Source organism: Oncorhynchus gorbuscha, unplaced genomic scaffold (assembly GCF_021184085.1).
Source record: "Oncorhynchus gorbuscha isolate QuinsamMale2020 ecotype Even-year unplaced genomic scaffold, OgorEven_v1.0 Un_scaffold_33:::fragment_2:::debris, whole genome shotgun sequence".
Classification (NCBI taxonomy): Eukaryota; Metazoa; Chordata; class Actinopteri; order Salmoniformes; family Salmonidae; genus Oncorhynchus; species Oncorhynchus gorbuscha.
Window position 1 is genome coordinate 134,667 of NW_025745186.1, and position 12,305 is coordinate 146,971.

Sequence of the window (12,305 nt, forward strand, 5' to 3'; positions counted from 1 at the left end):
ATCTAATCACAGTCTTGTTTTTCCAGCCACTGAGAACCCTAGGGAGTGTCAGTCAGGAAATGGGCTGGGCCTGGGATGTGGCCTATTGTTGGCTCCAGGGCGGAGACTGGACCTTACGCAGTGCCTGAGGCTCCATGTGCACTCAGCATGCTTTTCCTCCTACTGCTGGTGAACAGAACTACTGTAGTTATTAGAAGAAACATAGTACAGAACTACAACATGGCATCTGAGTTCGATGTACAGTAGTTCCAACAGCAGCCAGGAGGAAAGCATCGTTGGGGGGGGGGGGGTTACTCCTATAGGAAAGGGGTCAGTGGTTCTTCTGTTTCTCGACCAACTGTATTTTGTGTCTATTTATTTAGAAGAGGGGACACAGAGTAACTTAGTGACGTTCTTCTTACAACATTTTCCTGGAATGGTAGAACAAATCAAAGGAGAAAATGATCAAAACAGATCTACTGGCATCAATGTATCAATGTCAGTAGGAAGATATCAAAATCTCATACTTCCAAACATGACCAAATGAACAATGACAAAATGTAACAAAGAAAATAAACCTTTCAGTTTAGGATATTTATTACTGGGATTTCAGCTGAAGACGCTTGAAGACTTTTTCATGGAATTGTTTAATTATTTGTACTTTACATGCCAGAAAAAATAAAAGGTTACATATCTGAGTGACCCATGTTGTTTTTACAAGATGACATTGAGTGTTGTCGTTTCCAGAGGGTAAAAATGCAAAACCATTGATGCGCATAAGACAACCTGCCCACCATCGTCATAATGCACATCATTGGCATAATCTACTGTAGTATTGAGCCAACGGAGCACTAAACAATATACTGACTATCCTGCTTAGATACAGTACAACTCGTTGATCGGCAAAGTAGACCATAGGAGAAAACTCTCAAATTTTTTTTTTAAATAAAAAAATTTAATGACAACTTTCTTTAAATCTAATTGAAACACTAACCCTAGACAAACAAGTTAAAGCAACAGACAAGTAGGAGTAAAGAACAAGCAACCATTTTGAATCTTCCAGTTCGTGAAGCCAGAGTGCAGCAGCTGGTTGTTGCAGAGAAGGGTGGGAGGCTAGCATGTAGTCCATAAAGAGAAACCTGAGAGAAAAATTAGTTATTTGCAAACAGAATTGATAAGAAATCCTCTCAGAAACAAATGGTTCTGATCGATAGGCACTGTGCTACATTTCCATACTTCTCATAAATTGTTTGCTTTCCCCGTTGTGAAATTACCAACTTGTCCATTTTTATGTAAAAATGATCAAATACATGTGCAAGGATGTCCTACCAAGAAAGGACCGTCTCCTTGCACAATGCATGTCTTCCTCTGTCCCTCTGGCCTGTTAACATTGTTTCAATGTCTTCTCATTTTCACACTTGCTTGTGCCTAGTTGCTAGCTAGTTAACACTTCATTTATCATTTTTTAACTAGGCAAGTCAAAATGAGCGACAAATTCTTATTAACAATGGCAGCCGACACTTATTTGCACTGTTTTAATTAAGCTACTCGACCCGATGAGGGAAGTAAGCATTATCTAGATTGGCTCGTCCTACTAGGTGGACTTGAATGCCATGTATGTCAGATCCTTTTGAAGATCCTGCACAAATACAACTATGTGGGCTGGAGCCAAGAGTTGATATAATGATTCTAAGTTAACTAGTGAGAGCCAAGCTCAAATCAGACATGCAGAGTAGTGATGACTGAAAGACTACATTAAGTTAACAACAATTAATATATTAAAACAATTACAAAAGGTAACTTCTCCCCCCCAGGGGTTGTTGTCCATAATTAAACAATTACCGTGCTAGCCCTAACATGTTGAGCATTTATAAAAAGTTGATATCCACATGTAATTATGAAGTGCTCCACTGCTCTATAGGTCCAATGGGCCTGGTTTATAGCTAGCTACCTGTTGGTGGGGAGCACTACAGCTCTGTGTGTCCGTGCAGTACTTCGTCCAGGCTGGCTGGCTCCTGGCACACGGCAGGGGTGGTGAACTCCATGAGGTACTCACAGCGACTGGGCTCTGATGTGGACGTCACCACAGTCTCCTTCCCACACGTCAGCTTCACCTGACCCACACAGAGAAACATTAACCCTTCACAGGACATGTCGTGAGTCAGCAGTACCTCAAGAGTAGGGACCTGTACACTTAGCGTGCACAGATTGTGTGAATTATCATGCACGTTCCCCCACCCAGCACCGCATGAAATGTGATTTGACTTAATCCACTTCATATGCTCAGCAAATTAGACTGTCAAAGGTACAACTTTGGGCTGGGAGGGAAGTGGACTGGAGAAGATAGACTTACTGTAGTGGACCGGTTGGGGCCCTGCCAGCACCCCTGCCCATGGTCATACTTCATCACAGAGTATAAATTCTCTTCAGGACCAGCCCATTGTCCCCACAAGCTACAACAGGGAGAGACCGAGACAGAGAGCATGACCACTAACATTCCTAACAATTTTAGAAGCACCAGTCATTTGAACAGTTAAAGGCTACAGTAAAATGAAGTGAAGATTCTCTTACCCAAGGTTGGTCTCTGATCCCCCAAACTTAGGTTTCTGGGAGACCCTATTGAATGGACACAGCCTGTAGATGTACCTGATGAAAAAGAAGAGGGGCAGAGTCTTAAATTTAATCTTTGGGAGACTCAAACAGTTTCACATTCATATAAACAGATTATTTCTCTCACGAAGGCATAGACACACTATGGGTATTTACAAAGACAGATGAAGTATACGTACTCGCTTGTGGATAATTCGTAGCACTGGCTGTAGAGGTATGCAAATTCTGCACTTGGCCCAAAATCAAAGCCAATCTCCTTCTCAAGGTTCCTGCAGATCCAAATAAATTCAAGACCACAGATTAATGATGGACTTGCAGACACAGGGTACATTCATTTGAGTTTCCAAACCTAATAATACAAGCTGCACTTGTATGCCTGTCGAGCATCATCATGAGAGGTTTTTGTGTTGCAAGGACTAACATAGTGGTTGCCAAAGCCAGCAGAGATTAAGCATTGTGGTTGCAAACTCACTTCATTTGATCGTCCACTTCCCGGAGAGCCCTCTCAGCTTCATCAAAATCATCCCTGGCTTTCTGGGCAACTGAGGAACAAAGACAACAAAGCACAACCTCAAAAGGACAGACCAATGAGACAGACAAACCCACAGCACAGAAAAATCACAATTCAGATATTTACGCTTAAAATTCTGAACCCCCTACTTTGTATATTCAAAAACACAAATTGTGTCCCTGTTTAAGGTAGGATTGTAAAACAGATGAATGTATGCACCATCAATAAGGCTCTGGGTCTCTGTGTCGTACGGTGGCATGGACAACTCATCGTCCTCGCTTTTCTCTGGGGTCTGCACGGTGGGAGGGACCTGATAATTAAACACAAGTTATGATACTGGGACAACTGACCACCCAAGCCCTCCAATACTAGCCTAGCTCAGGCCCTTCCCCTCTAATGTGAGGATTTCCAACTACCTTCTCTTCCTCCTCCTCCTCGTGATCATCATCTTCCTCGTCATCTTCCTCCTCTCCAGCGTAATCCTCAGGGTAGTGGTCAGAGTCATGGTCAGAGACAAAGTCCCTGGACTCCTCCTCCTGGGGAGTCTCCACTGGGGCAGGGGGGTCCAACAAGCCCTGAGACACCCACACGGTCACATATACCAAATCACACACTTATATAGCCCATTTCTCACAACGTGCTTGACAAAAACCCAACCTAGACAATCAGAGGCTCCAGGATAGACCATTGAACATTCAACTAGGATATGGAAATGACTAATGAGAAGTCTTCATAACATAAGTACTGACCTCTGACAGGTACTTGTCTTTGATGCCGCTCCACACAGTTTCAAATGTTGACGTGTCCACTTTGCCTTCTCCTCCCAGCAATCCCTGTAGGAATGGATTAGGAAATCAGAAAAACACTAAGAAATCTATCTTGAAAAAAAAAAAAATAATCTTAAGACATCTTAACAAGATAAACTAACTGCACTGGCAGATCATATGCTAATTTTAAACTACAAAGGCTCGATACAAGTCAGAATATCTTGATACAAGACAAATGATCTTGATGTATTTTCTGGGCAACTCAAAACAAGTAAATGCAAATGCTTTGAGTAAGCAAGATCATTTTGACTTCATTAATATGTCAACCTTGGTGTGTAAAATAAAAAGGAATTAATGTGAACCTAACTCGCAGCAAAAAAAAAAGGTAAAGTAAGCAAGCAAATGTTATGTGTTGCCTAGACTTTACTGCAAATGACACTCAAGTCTTGAGAAAAAAACAATACACTAATATTGCAGTCAGCCTTAATATAATGCTTGTGACCACACACACACTCCTAAATATTGCACTTGGGGAAAAACATCTTAAAGTAGAAATAGAAAGAAACAACCTGGCATTCTATTAGTGGCCACTATTATAGACATTGATCAAGTGCACAAGGCTAAATGTGTGCAAATATAATGTTCATCAAGTTAAAAAAAAACAATGTGCCAGCGCAGCATGAGACCCTTTGTTGGCATAATTGATCTTTCAGGCAGAGTACACCTGCCATAGCCCTTTTATCCACCATATTGAAAAAGTGTGTGGTGCTCCTTCCACCTATAGTGGCATCCAGCTTAAGCCAGGCCCAGCTACACTTGATTAACAAGCAACGCCTCATTTTCACCTAAATATCTTATTCTGAAAATTAACCACATAGTAACTGAAGAGGGAAAACTTTAGTTCATCGATAGTAGTTTGTTACATTTTACAGATTGCTAGGGTCCAGTAAGCAACTAACACGTTATAACTTCAGGAACGGGGCAAGGAGTCGTATAACGTTAACAGTTTACTATAGTGAATTGGTCAGGTTACTAACGTTAGCTCATCTGATGTTGTAACGCTAGCTGTTGGACTTTATTAGCCAGCTAATTCACCCAATAAACTCAATTATTTGATCAGGTAAGTTGGCTAATGTTGCTCAACATTTCTCTGGGTAGCTAACAGAGAATTACATCCAGCTAGCAAGATCCTTAACAATGCTAACAATACTTGTTCCACCACTTTCTCCCTCACCTCAAACTTTCCAAATTCCAGTTGTTCAGTTACAGCTCATGAAGTACGCTTCGTCACCCCCATCTCCGTGGTCAGGCTTCTCTCCTACCTCTATGATATCGTTCAGGGGACGCGCTGCTGTAAGTTAACTGGCCAACTCCCTTTCCATTCTCTTTCCAGCGCGAGTGCTGATGCTGTAACTAGCATGTTGTCTTTCCTCTCTTCAGTGGCGTGCTGCATTCTGTTATGTGAACGAGTGGCTGAACCTTTGATACAGACAGTATTTCTCCAAACGAGCATCACTCGTTCACATACAGCCAGTAGTTATCCAAAGCCCCCAGCCACCCAAACTTTTCTCATTGGATCTACACGAATCACATGGGTCACCTATTTTGGATTCAAAACGGCAAATTTAGCCAAAACGACACTAGTTTACATCCCTGTAATTTACTAGTGTGATAGAACATATTCTCTTGACTTGAGGGGGAGGAAGAGGAGACGTCTTACCTGAGTCTCTGTTTCTGTCAGAGAGCCATCTGAATCTGGATCCAGCTCTAGGTGGGACTGCAGCTCAGCCACAGAAACACTGGGAATAACAAAAACACCCGTATTAGTCACTCACTGAATCACACCGAAATATCTCTGAATATATCCCAACGTTGACAGTTACACACACTACACACTCACTAGCCATCTGCGTCATCATCCAGCTCCAGAAAAGCCTCAGCCATTCTAGTTTTGTCCTTCCCCATACGGATGAGTTCTTTTTGTTCTGAAACAGACAAAATCAAATCACATACAACTTAGAAAAATAAATCTTCAACAGGACTTTTGTAATTGACTTCCAAATCAAAGATGTTGAAAAACATATCTGACTGGAGAGACGATTAGCACTGGGCATTTCGCAACATTTAACAATCTGTTTTTTTAACTATAAGAATATGGTTAAATATCTTGGTTTTACCAAACAGCACAAAAGTACCTTTGTGTGTGAAGAAAACAAATACATTGAGAGAATTTATGATGTGCATAGGTTAAAAGCAGAGAGATAATGGCTTCCAGTGTAATACCAGAGTACTTACCCTCCCAAGCCTTCAGGTGGCGCTCTTTAGCCTCTTTCTCTGGATCCTCCACTGTTTCTTTCACAGTCCTCAGAGCCTCCACCTTCTCCTCCAGACCCTTCTTACTACCCTTCAGCTCAGTCAACTTGCCCTGCACAAACACACGGATGGAAGTATTTACAAAAACCGTTTGAAACAAACATACATAAGTCTTGTCATTTCATGAACACGTTCAACGGTAAGGATTTATACCAATTGCTCTATATATGAAACGGTCTCTGTATAGACCCTAGCCATTTCCTCTGCCTAACCAAACCCAAATAAATCTACTACCCTTTGGCTGAGTAGTCTCACCTGTTTGTCCTCCTGTCCCCTTTTAGCTTCATGTATCAGTTGTTGTTTGAGCAGAAATCCTTCCTTGGTGATCTCAGCCATTATCTGCAGACTCTCCCTCTCCTTGCGCCCCATCTCCCTAGGGGGTCACACAGCCAACACAGTCTTCACACACACATACTGGAGGAATCGTTTGCCAACACAAAGGCCAATGTTAGTGTTGTAGTGAATATTAAATGTTTGCAGAATGCTGTACATTTTAAGACTGCTCACCTGCAGGTGTTTTGACAAGTGGCACCACTGTTGTACTCGTCTGTAGTGTCACAGCAGTCTGAGGAGAGAACACACTTCATCAGCACACAGCAATTACACACACAACCACAAAAAAACCCTGAGAGAAAGGGACGACTGATCCATGGAAAAAAAAAATACTGTGACAATGTCCTTACCACAGATGCCGTCGTTGATCCGGGAGGAAGGGATGAAGGTGGGTCTGAAGCCAGCGTTGGTACAGTGAAATCTGCCATTGGGGCAGGCAGCAGTACCTGTGAAAAAAATGCAAAGACATTCTTTACAGTCAAGACCTTAGTGATAACTGTGCACAGTAGTGTGTAGTGTCTTGATAGTGGGTTCAGCCTGGCTTTACTGATGAGAAGTGAGCGATACTGTACCTGGTTCATCTGAGCCATCCCTGCAGTCGCAGTAGTCATCATTGACCCGGTCAAAGGGGATGGTGCTGGAGCCATCCAAACAGGTAAAGGGCTTGTTCTCCTCATAGAACTGTCTCTCTGTCGGGATCGATGGGGACAGGTAAGGGTTGGGTACATAAGAGCTCATCTGAGAGACAATGCACACCTACCAGGTTAAAATCCATGCTCACAATGGGATTCTGATAGCTAGAATAGCATAGACTAGGCCTACCTCACTGGCTGTGATAAGAACCATAACGTTTCGTCTGAACTCGAGTTAGAATCAGATGCCAACTCACTTGATTGTGGTACTCCGCGTGGACGTTGGATCTCCACCGCTGTGCCAGTGCCCATGGCCAAAGCCGAGCTCGTCAACAACAGTAGAAGCGCACAAGACATGATGCAGTATCAACTGGGACCAACTACACTTTCAGGAATTCGCGGCGCTCCTGCAAACATAACTCAAGGTAATAGACAAAGTACTTTAACCCAATACAGCTAGTCCTCAGACGCGCCACCATTCACAACATTGAGACAGTCGGCCCCATATGAAACCTCTGATACAATGCGTTAGAAGGACATTTTCAAAACGACATTTTCAGAATCATTTAGTCATAATGCAATACATGTAACGATAGGTAACGTTAACTTAGCAAGTAACTGTTAAGTTAACTGAATAAGGTCTACAGTAGCAGCAGCTAGCTATCAGCGGTCTTGATTTAAGGCGGGAAAACTTCATTTTGAACAATATTTATGAATGTTGTATATGCAATAAAGTATCACGTTCACAATAAAACTGTTATTTTCGAAGTAAAAATATGACCAATCATTCATTACCTCTCTTCCGCAATGCTTCAGGAAACGTCTCTGTAGTATTTTCTTCTGATTGGACTAGCTTTTGTATCCGACCTGTGATTGGAGCGCGGTGCATGATGGGTAATGCGTTGGAAGCAGCCATGTCAGAGAGGGTGGAAAATCTCTTGGCAATGTTATGTGGATTTGAGGTTGCAGACGTGTCTGTCAAAATACTTAGTATTCTACTTAGTGGTATAAAGTACACTTTTTGTTTTTTGTTGCCTAAAATGACATACCCAAATCTAACTGGCTGTAGCTCAGGACCGGAAGCAAGGATATGCATGTTCTTGGTACCATTTGAAAGGAAACTTTGAAGTTTGTGGAAATGTGAAATTAATGTAGGAGAATATAACACGGCTTGGTTGGGTTATGTATCGGAGGAGGCATGACTTTCAACCTTCGTCTCTCCAGAGCCCGTACGGGAGTTGTAGCGATGAGACAAGATAGTAGCTACTAAACAATTGGATACCACGAAATTGGGGAGAAAAAGGGGTAAATAAAAATAAAATTTAAAAAATAATAATAATAATAAAATAACAACATACTACCATAGTACTCTTTTACTGGATGACTTTCACTTTTACTTGAGTCATTTTCTATTAAGGAATCTTTAGTTTTACTCAAGTAAGATAATACGGTACTTTTTCCACCACTGAAAATACTTCATAATTATAAGAGAGGTAGCTATGATCAAGGCAAGCCAAATAATTAGATAGCATAGCCTGAAACTGTCAGGCTGAAATGAGTCCATCAATTCCTGCAATGGGGATTTTCATATGTATTGAGAATCCTCATGGTGTGCAATGGAAGTCTCTGTAGCCCTTTCTTACTAATCGCTTAGATCGTCTTTGATAAACATGTAGGCCTACCATACATTGATTCTCTCAAAATAAAAATATGGTGTGGAAGCACAGTATTCACATTCACTTTATATACCACAATAAACCAGACTATTGAAGACCTTGACCTTTTAGTCTACTCCTTTTTATAATCTCTGATACAATTATTAAGCACACACAGTAGCCTACACAGACAACAAATACAAGCCAGTAGGCTATTTCTCTTTGCTTATTTTATAAAAAAATCTTCCTTTATTTGTAATTTTAACACACTTTACAGTACCGAACAGTGAAATAAAATAAAAATATACTGATATATAATTGTATTATATAGCTGTTTGCTTATTAAATGCATTTTATTCACAAAATAACACCTCAGTTCTCTCAGAAGAAAACCTTTCATAAAAATAATATAATAAAAAATAACTTGGACACATTTTACACATTACAGCAATATCATTTACAAATATTACAATCATTTCATGGTGTTTTTTCCATTTATATAATTTTCCTAACTTGTGAACAAGTAACACATGGATTAAAGCCCAGATAATTGTTCTTGGAGGGAGTCTAATATGACAAAATTGACCAAGAAGTGGAGGTGGAGCTAATTTCAAAATGGCTACGCAATGTCTCTCTCAGAACCTTCTTGTTTTTTACCTCTCGCTTCACCCATACACATCTGTCAATTACTCACAATCACTCCTACATGGCATATTGATAATGAATAGTTTTCATTGATTATGACTTGAGCAATATGGAATGGGCCAACATGGAATAGCACAATAGAAAAAAAACTAAGGTTTAAACCAGGTCCAACGGAACTAGTGAGAGACATAACTACCAAATCTTCCAACAAACACATACTGTACCCACATATTACTTTAACCACACTGTCTACCCTACAACCTCCCTTGAAATAAAGTTCTGGTACAAAATATTTTCATTTTTCTGATGATTAATCTAATCCTGATTCATCTAATTAATCTAATAATGAAATGTACACACTTCTGTGTGTGAGAAAAATGATAGCACAAAAGAGAAAGACAGGGGAAAGATGAGGACAGAAAAAGAGAAGGAAAGCATGATGGTGTGGCCAGTAGTGTTTTACTGATTTAGTTATTTTCTTGTAACTTGTAATCTTGTAATCAATTTCTAATTTTACAATCCAACATTACAAAATATACAAAACAAGCTGTGATAATGCTAATAGTTAAATTATCAATATGTCATTATAGTCTTGTTTCTTGACCATCCATCCACCAGAATGATACAAAAATAAAAACTGTACACAAACTTGTGGTATTTTCCATGGTTTTCTGTTCAATATTTAAAAAGAATGGCAGCAATTCATCAAATGAATAATTTCTTAATAAGAAATGATCGCTACAGTATTGTGTTAAAATGGCAATTAAATATTTATTTGTTTTTATAGCTCATGAAAAAACAAAACGCCAGATAAACAAAGCCGTATATCTTCAAAGACAGAGGGAAGTTTCATGGGAATCTCCTATTCCAGGTACTGAGACAGTAATGTTGGATTCCCATTCCAACAATTAAAGGCCTGTGCAGTGACACCGCAATGCTGCTCCAGCCAATCACAGAGCTGGACTGGATGGATCTCAGGCCTCTGTTCCATCAGGCACAGGCTGTTCTTTAGACGAGCTACGTTACCGACCAGCAGAAACCAGCTATACTTATGTTGTTGTTTTTTACCCTGTGGACAACTCCAAGTCAAACTGAGACCTATTCAAGCTGTGTGCTGATCAATCCCGTGACCATGTCCTCATACAGCCAGGATGGTCTCTCTCTCTCTCTCTCTCTCTCTCTCTCTCTCTCTCTCTCTCTCTCTCTCTCTCTCTCTCTCTCTCTCTCTCTCTCTCTCTCTCTCTCTCTCTCTCTCTCTCTCTCTCTCTCTCTCTCTCTCTCTCTCTCTCTCTCTCTCTCTCTCTCTCTCTCTCTCTCTCTCTCTCTCTCTCTCTCTCTTTTTCTCTCTCTCTCTCAATATTGTCCCTGACCACATGTAGATGCTGGGTACATTGTGTATAGATACACAGACACTCACATTTAGAGGCATACAGACATGGTATAAATATACTAGGATATTTAGAATTGATCTTATAAATCTACATAGTTGCAGGTATGTATCCTGCATTTGACATTAAGGCAGAAAAGCTTAAAACATAACAAGAATGGCTGTGTGTGACTGTCTGAACAGCCTCCTTTCTGGCCAAGCTCGTTCTTTCGATTCCCTCCAATCCTGAAATCACCCTGACAAAATCATCTCAGTCTGCCCCGTCAAAGCATCTCTCCTCATCAGATTCCAATCTGTTGCTTTGGTGACAACTGATGCAGTAAGTGAGAAGAGACTGGTGAATAAATACAGTGTGACTGGGTAAGAGACAGAATGTGAATTTGTGCTGCTGCTGATATTATCTTAATCCTTCAAACATATTTAGCAAAAACAATAAAAAATAGAAAACAGGCAGAACATATAGTGTAAAGTATCACATGGCTTGTCCTCAGAAAGTAAAAAAGTAAAATCATTTTCATATGTAAAAACTGGAGAGTCCACAAGCAGCAGGTGTGGTGGTGTAGTGGTAGTGACTGCTCCTTGTCTACGAGTTCTGAAACGTCTCATCAACTTGAAAAGCAACAAAGGAAGACTTACAGCTGAAAACCTGTCACCACAGAAACATACTGAGCATGTGACACACACACACACACACACACACACACACACACACACACACACACACACACACACACACACACACACACACACACACACACACACACACACACACACACACACACACACACACACACACACACACACACACACACACACACACACACACACACTAAATCATTAACAGTTACAATAGATATTTGAACAAGAGACAATCTAAAATGAAGACAAAAGCCGACACTCCTGTCCCACGATGCACTGCTTCACGACAGCTCCATGTTTCAGGAGCTGGTGTTTCCAGAAAGGCACACAGCCATCTTGTACCGGTAGCACTTCTTCATAAAGGGAAAATGGGAAAATGGAGGCGGGACCCTCAGGTCCCCTCATCACAGCATCTTCCTTTCTTTATTAAACGTAATCCTCTCTTCTTTTCTCACTCCACTCCTCCTCTATAGATAGATATCTGTAGTCTTCTTTCCGACAGAAATGGAAAATAAGTCACTCAGAAAAAAACAGAGTTCTTGTTGAATTCTAACAAACATGAACTAGTAATACTGACTGACGCTAGTTAATACTCCATATAGAGATGGCTTTTTCCAAAGAGATTCGTTACCCATCAGATTCCTCTAAACACACACGCACACATAGGCACGCGCAAACACACAAACACACACATTCTCGTGTGTAGACTTCAGAGTTTTTTTTCTTCCATGAATCAAAGTGTGTGAGTGAGGTGTGTTTGTGTGTGAAGGTGAG

At 40.8% G+C, this 12,305-nt stretch overlaps 1 protein-coding gene across 2 annotated transcripts; it reads right to left on the reverse strand.

Annotated features, from left to right (window-relative positions):
• Positions 1-554: 554 nt before the first annotated feature.
• LOC124017790 (glucosidase 2 subunit beta-like) lies at positions 555-8,143 on the reverse strand. Of its 2 annotated transcripts, XM_046332989.1 has the most exons (18): positions 8,001-8,143; positions 7,463-7,612; positions 7,146-7,262; positions 6,924-7,019; positions 6,748-6,805; positions 6,496-6,613; positions 6,163-6,292; positions 5,768-5,852; positions 5,588-5,666; positions 3,850-3,933; positions 3,517-3,675; positions 3,320-3,410; positions 3,062-3,131; positions 2,769-2,858; positions 2,551-2,625; positions 2,333-2,432; positions 1,931-2,093; positions 555-1,118 (listed from the first exon to the last, which is right to left on the reverse strand). In XM_046332989.1, exons 2-17 carry the CDS (start codon positions 7,560-7,562, stop codon positions 1,947-1,949), a joined length of 1,599 nt encoding a protein of 532 aa, XP_046188945.1. In that variant the 5' UTR covers positions 7,563-7,612; positions 8,001-8,143; the 3' UTR covers positions 555-1,118; positions 1,931-1,946. The 2 variants fall into 2 exon arrangements, with proteins under 2 accessions (XP_046188945.1, XP_046188944.1); XM_046332988.1 differs by lacking the exon at positions 8,001-8,143 and having other exon boundaries at positions 7,463-7,951.
• Positions 8,144-12,305: the final 4,162 nt, after the last annotated feature.